We start from the raw sequence: 6,482 nt of genomic DNA, 5'->3' as shown, positions 1-6,482 counted from the left end.
GCTGAGGCAGGAGAATGGCGTGAACCAAGAGGGCGGAGCTTGCAGTGAGCCGAGATCCGGCCACTGCCCTCCAGCCTGGGCGACAGAGCGAGACTCTGACTCAAAAAATAAAAACAAACAAACAAAAAAAAACCTTCTTTTTCTTTATAAATTACCCAGTCTCGGGTATTTCTTCATAGCAGTATGAAATGAACTAATACAATTTTATTAAGGGGTTAGGAGAAGTTTAATGTCTCTCTATTTATGACATGCATAACAGATGTTTCTTTCATCCAAAGCAGAATAACAAAAACAAGAAAACCTCATAATTCACTAGAAAATATTAAACATTAATATACTAACGGAAGAAAACATGCCTTACATGAAACACATGGCACAGAATTTGATAACAGAACCGGGAGAGTGTGGCCGACAGAACCATCTCACCATTATCAGAAAGCCAACTCCAGTTCATCGCTTTAGTTTTGCTGGGACATTGAATGTCATGTGCTTTTTTAAAAAAATAAAAAAGTGTTATCTAAATTAAATCCGTACTGAGAATATATCTCCTGTGGTGTCCGTGTGTCCCCAGGTCAGCTCGCCCTTCTGCCAGGTGCCAAAGTGAGTGTGCATCAGCACAGGCATTCCTGTGTGCGAAGGACAGCTGGGCTCTCTCAGCTCTGCATTGTGTTTTTTTTTTTTTTTTTTGACAGGGTCTCACTGTGTTGCCCAGGCTGCAGTGCAGTGCCATGCCATGATCTTGGCTCACTGCAGCCTCAATCTCCCAGGCTCAAATGATCCTCCCACCTCAGCCCTCCAAGTAACCGGGACTACAGGCGGGAGCCACTGTGCCCAGCTAATTTTTAGATATTTTGTAGAGACAAGCGTCTCACTATGTTGCCCAGGCTGGTCTCAAACTCCTGGGCAAGGAGATACATTCTCAAGCGATCCTGCTGCTTGGGCCTCCCAAAGTGTTGGGATTACAGGCGTGAGCCCCGGGGCATGGCCAGGTGCTGTTTTTTTCACACCCACTCAGACTTCCTGGCTCTCAGGTGGGGAGCACCGAGGGAGCTGGCAGGCGGGTCAGGGGGCTGCAGGAGGCTGCAGGAAGGGTGAGCGGCTAGGTGGCTGGGAGCTGCTGAGGGCTGCTCCTCGGATCCTGAGCCCCTCGGGTCCTGGGCGGCCTCTCGGTAGGGCCTGCCCCGGGGCTGCCTGCCCAACTTTTCGCTGGCGGAGGATGTCACCTCACTCTCATCCTCATCCGGAATCTTCGTGTGCCCTGACACCCTGGAGGTACCCCTGGGGCTGCCGGCCCCCTCCCCTCCGGCGCGTGCACCCGGGGGCGCAGGCGCCCCCTCTTGCTCCCGCCCACCCTCCTTGTCCGTCGGGTGTCCCTCGGGGTGGCCAGGGGCTCCGCTCTGCTTCCGGATGGAGGGGCTCGTCGGGGGTCCGGGCCTTCTGCGCATCCGCCGCCGCAGGCTGCAGACCAGGTCCGCGAGGCCCAGCAGGAAAGACAGTGCGCTGACCGCCCAGAGGAACAGCATCAGCAGGGACTTCTCCGTGGGCCGCGACACGTAACAGTCTACCACGCCCGTGCACGGAGGACGCGTGCAAGGGAACTTATTTGGGGCCAGGAACCCAAAGAGAAGGTAGTGCAAGGCCCCGAAGGCTGCCTCCAGCAGGATCCGGAGAAGGAGGTGGATGATGTAGCCGGCCGAGAAGTCGGGCACCTCGAGGCCGCCGCGCTGCCTGCAGGACCCCGGGCAGCGTCTCTGCCCGGAGGCCGTGTCCCGGGGTTCGGGGCAGCGGCGGGGGCCCAGCGCGGCTAGCGTGGCTCCTCGGTGCAGGACATAGACGCTGAAGACAGCGGAGGGGAGGAGGACGCACACGCCCTGGATCAGCCAGAATCGCAGGTGAGACACAGGGGAGAAGACGTCATAGCAAACGTTGGCGCATCCCGGCTGCAGCGTGTTGCAGACAAATCTCTCCTGCTCGTCCTGGTAGACCGGGCGCCCAGCCAAGACGATCACCAGCATCCGCAGCAGCATCGTGAGGACGAACCAGAGCTTTCCTGGAAGAGAGGAAGCAGGCATGGCCTCATCACCCCCGAATACACTGCCCTGAACAACAGTTTTAAAGTTTCTACAGGGGCTGAAATTGGGGAACTGAGACGTCAATAAGCATGTCTTTAGTTTTCTGTTTGTTTGTTTGTTTGTTTGTTTGTTTGTTTGTTTGTTGTACATAGGGTCGTGCTATGTTGCCCAGGCTGGTCTTGAACTCCTGACCTCAAGTGCTCCTGCCGCCTTGGCTTCCTAAGTAGCTGGGATTGCAGGCATGAGCCACCACACCTGTCAGCTTGTCTTTACTCACAGCAAGAGTATCAGGTAGTTCATTTGACAAGTATTTATTGAGCAGTGAACATCCTTGTTTGTAAGATGCTTCAAGATGAGCAGATTTTTTAAAAGCATTATATTAAAAGTGTTTTAATCTGTCTGCTAATTCAGACTTTTGGTAATGTCTCCTGGACTGACAGGCCCAGAAAGAAAGTGTGGCTGAGCAAATTAATGATGTAAATAAGATTTAAATTTTCTTCTTAGGAGAATAAGCCTTTTAAAAGAGGTTGGCATATTTCTGTAACTGTGTATAGCCAATTTGAGCTGCTGATTTCAGTAAATCTTCTTACTTATGACAACAGTCCAGGGATCTCTATTCAATCACAGGGCTTGTATTTAATGTTAGTCTATGGCCTTTGAAATTGAATTTCTTAATGAACAGTCCATTGTTCAGATTTTTTAATCATTCAGAATTCCTCTTCCCCTTTTCCAGTTATTAAGAATGAATGAGGCTTGTCCTTCTTCAATGTATGGTGACTGAATGACACCAAGCTAGGAAACCAAAATAACTGTCAAGCCCTATTTTCATGGCACCGACCAACTGTTTAGAAACATGTTTAAAACTCAGCCAAAATAACTTGTGAATATTGTGTTTTGTGATGAGAGAAGCATCGCCTGACATCAGAAAACAAAACAAAACAAAATAAATAAATAAAGACAGTCAAACAAAGAATAATATCACTACGTGATGAGTCATTGAATTGAACTTTTAACATCAAGTTGATCTTGTCTAAATCTACAAAACAATGAGCCGGGAAAGTATCAACCGCATCTCTGGCATATATTCATCCTTTTCTGACCCCCATACCTCTCTGAAAATGTGAGTCATCTACATTAAACAAAAATCTGTTATTCTCTTTGTTAAAAAAAATAACTAAACTAAACTTGGGATTTGGTTTAAAGTGCACAAGAGAAATGGCTACTCCTTAAAAATTAAGCTTCCAGGCCAGGCATGGTAACTCACGCCTGTAATCCCAGCACTTTGGGAAGCCGAGGCGGGTGGATCACAAGGTCAGGAGATCGAGACCATCCTGGCTAACACGGTGAAACCCCATCTCTACCAAAAGCACACAAAAAATTAGCCAGGCGTGGTGGCATGTGCTTGTAGTCCCAGCTACTCGGAAGGCTGAGGCAGGAGAATCACTTGAACCAGGGAGGCAGAGGTTGCAGTGAGCCGAGATCACACCACTGCACTCCAGCCTGGGTGACAGAGTAACACTCTGTCTCCAAAATCAACAACAAAACAAATTAAGCTTCCAGGATAAAACCTAAAGGCATCACTTTCTCATTAACACTTGCTGTTCTGTTCCTTTTTCTGGTAACGTAGCCACACCAGGGTTGCACACAAATACCCCTCCACCTGCTTCAGTCTTCGGAGTCAGCACCCCAGTGTCAGCACAGGAGGGCCTGTGAGAGAACAGTGTCACACGCAAGACCCTTACATGACAGAGGAACCACGGAACCATTCAAAGAAACTAGAAGCCTCAGCTCTCTTTCCTCCAGAAAGGCACAGCCCTTTGTTTTGGGAGTGGGTGAACTTTCAGCTCGGTGCCCGCACACTGACAATGAGGAAATACCTGGAACCTTTAAGAAGGACTCAATTCCACCATGGCAATGGAAACAAAAACTGCGCGGGAGTTTGGAGATAGTCCCAATACTCACCCACCATGGTCACGTTGCAATTTAGTGTGATGATGAGAAACCCTAGCAAGTCCACGCCTTCCATGCTTCCAGAATGTTACCGGCTCCAGGCTGCAGGAGACACTGGAGGGCTGTGTTCTCCAAGGAGGTGGAAAAATCCTTGCCTGGATAAATGTCCTTTAACTACAAAAGACTTAAAGGTGTGAGCTGGAGATAAGAAAGCAAAGGTTTGAGCCAGGAGTAGGAGATGGGTTTTTCTGTCTCCAAGTTGAGACGGCCCTAAGCCTCTGAGGCAAAACATTCCTGACAACTGCAGTGACCAGCAGAGCAAGCAGCAGTCATCTCTTATTGTGGGCTATTCTTACCCGCCTGGGATATTCCAGGCCTGTGGCAGCGCTCATATGTCCCCATCAGGACAGCCAGATGCTTCAGGATATAATAGCAGCAACTACTTTTAACCCAAGAAAGAAAAACTTCTGCTAACTAGTCAAGTAAATTTCTCTATTAAAAAGGCATTTGCTTCTTGAAAACATTTCCACAACCACTTAACTTGTGCAAGAAGCCCTTAGAAGTGTTCATGTTTTGTCTTCTCAATCAGCATGATTCGCATGCCCACCATCACGAACCCAAGGACTCCCCCTTATCTGAATTCCTGTTCATGGGTGCGCAGGCAGAAATCTATATCTCAGTCGGGTGCCCCAACTTTAGACCGTGACTTGGTTATTCTCCTACTGCTTCCTGTGCAGTGAGTGACAGCTCTTCCCTTAGAGACAAAAGCCTGGGTGCAAAGCTGAGGGCAGCCCCCAACTCACTGGGGAAGTCACTGGATCCTTCCAGATAGTCTCATCTTGCAATAAGGAGAATCATGCCATTCCACTTGGCATTTGTGGGAGGTTTCTGTGAAATGATGGCATAGAATAAGAGCAACTGGTGTGAAGTGGGTGTATGACAGCCCATATCCATGGTGTTTCAATCCCTCACTGGCCCCTACGACCTTCACAGATTACATCTTCCCTTTGTATCGCCCAGCCCCATCTAGCCTGGAGCTGTTCCCATTGAATCTACTTAATAAATGTCTGTTAAATTTGTCATGAAATATGATGGTCTGGACCTGCTGACATCAATCACAGTTGCATCAAAATCCTATCGCCGCAGCCACCTTCATATCTGGGAAGAACCCATCCTGCAGGGTTGGGGAGCTATGATCAGGGTGGAAATTGTAAACTTGAAAAGGAATGATTTCAATTTTCCATGAAAGCTATTCTTTATATCCCCATCTTTTCTTCATTTCTGATCTATTCTTGACTTTAGTAATATCCCTAGAAAGATTCCCAGAAGAGTGCAACAAAGCTACTTTCATCTTTACTCCCATGACACGCTCCCATCCACGGAAAACGTTTTGACCCCCTTGAAAGGAACAGTGGTTTTGCTATATTTTAGTCAAATGCTTCGACATGAGCAATGAAATTGGAGAAATTGTAGTTAAGTAAAAATATTGAAATAGTCACAGGGTGTAAAAAACACAGGAGAATTTGTCTCCTAATAGACTGCTTATGGTATTGGCTTTTTTAAAAAAATGAAATATCAGGAAAGCAATTACTGAATTTGCTGTGTGACAGAAATAGCCTGTCCCAAATGCAGAATAAATTAGCACTGCGTGACCATGAGCAAATCACTGGAGCTCTTCATGCTTCGGTTTTCTCATCAGTGAAGCAGGAAAAAAGAATGTGTTCTTCACCCACTCACAGTGACTGTGATATGCAAAATGGGACCAGAGATGTGAAAATGATTTTGAAATGTAAAGAATGACCCAGTGTCAGTGACAGGTGCATCTCAGGGTCAGCTCCTCTGATCCCACCTTCAGGGCATCTTCTGAGCAGCCCATGCCCACCCACCTCCCTTCTCATCATGGTCACCTTTGCTCTTCCTCCTTGAAGTCTACCCCATCCCCATTCCTTGTCTTTTTTCTCTTTCTCCTTTTTTCCTTTCTCCTGCTAGGTGACATTTTGCTTTACTTGGAAATCCTAACTCTGGCCAGGCCCAGTGGTTCACACCTGTAAATTCCAGCACTTTGGGAGGCCGAGGCGGGTGGATCACCTGAGGTCAGGAGTTCGAGACAAGCCTGGCCAACATGGTGAAACCCCATCTGTACTAAAAATACAAAAATTAGCCAGACGTGGTGGCAGGCACCTGTAGTCCCTGCTACTTGGAAGGCTGAGGCAGGAGAATCACTTGAACCCAGGAGGTGGAAGTTGCAGTGAGCCCAGATCACGCCACTGCACTCCAGCCTGGGCGATAGAGTGAGACTCCGTCTCAAAAAAGAAAAGAAATCCTAACTCCAATGGCTACCTGAAGCTAGCTGGAGGTAAGGGAAGCAGAGAAGGTGGAGGTGTCTGGGCATCAACTCCTGACTGTCTCTGTAAGAGCATCCCAGTGCCGATGGGGAGGTTTCTGTATGTGTATGTGGAG

The 6,482-nt window shown here is 48.1% G+C and overlaps 1 protein-coding gene across 1 annotated transcript; it reads right to left on the bottom strand.

Moving 5' to 3' along the window:
- Nucleotides 1–687: 687 nt before the first annotated feature.
- GJD4 (gap junction protein delta 4) lies at nt 688–6,119 on the bottom strand. Its single transcript, XM_017848439.1, has 2 exons — nt 4,035–6,119; nt 688–2,050 (listed from the first exon to the last, which is right to left on the bottom strand). The coding sequence occupies exons 1-2, from the start codon at nt 4,096–4,098 to the stop codon at nt 1,002–1,004; spliced, it is 1,113 nt and encodes a 370-aa protein (XP_017703928.1). The 5' UTR covers nt 4,099–6,119; the 3' UTR covers nt 688–1,001.
- Between the last annotated feature and the right edge of the window lie 363 nt (nt 6,120–6,482).

This window comes from Rhinopithecus bieti, unplaced genomic scaffold (assembly GCF_001698545.2).
Source record: "Rhinopithecus bieti isolate Rb0 unplaced genomic scaffold, ASM169854v2 scaffold_30965, whole genome shotgun sequence".
NCBI classification, from domain to species: Eukaryota; Metazoa; Chordata; class Mammalia; order Primates; family Cercopithecidae; genus Rhinopithecus; species Rhinopithecus bieti.
Note: the sequence above shows the minus strand (reverse complement) of the source record. Positions and strands in the feature narration are given on the sequence as shown.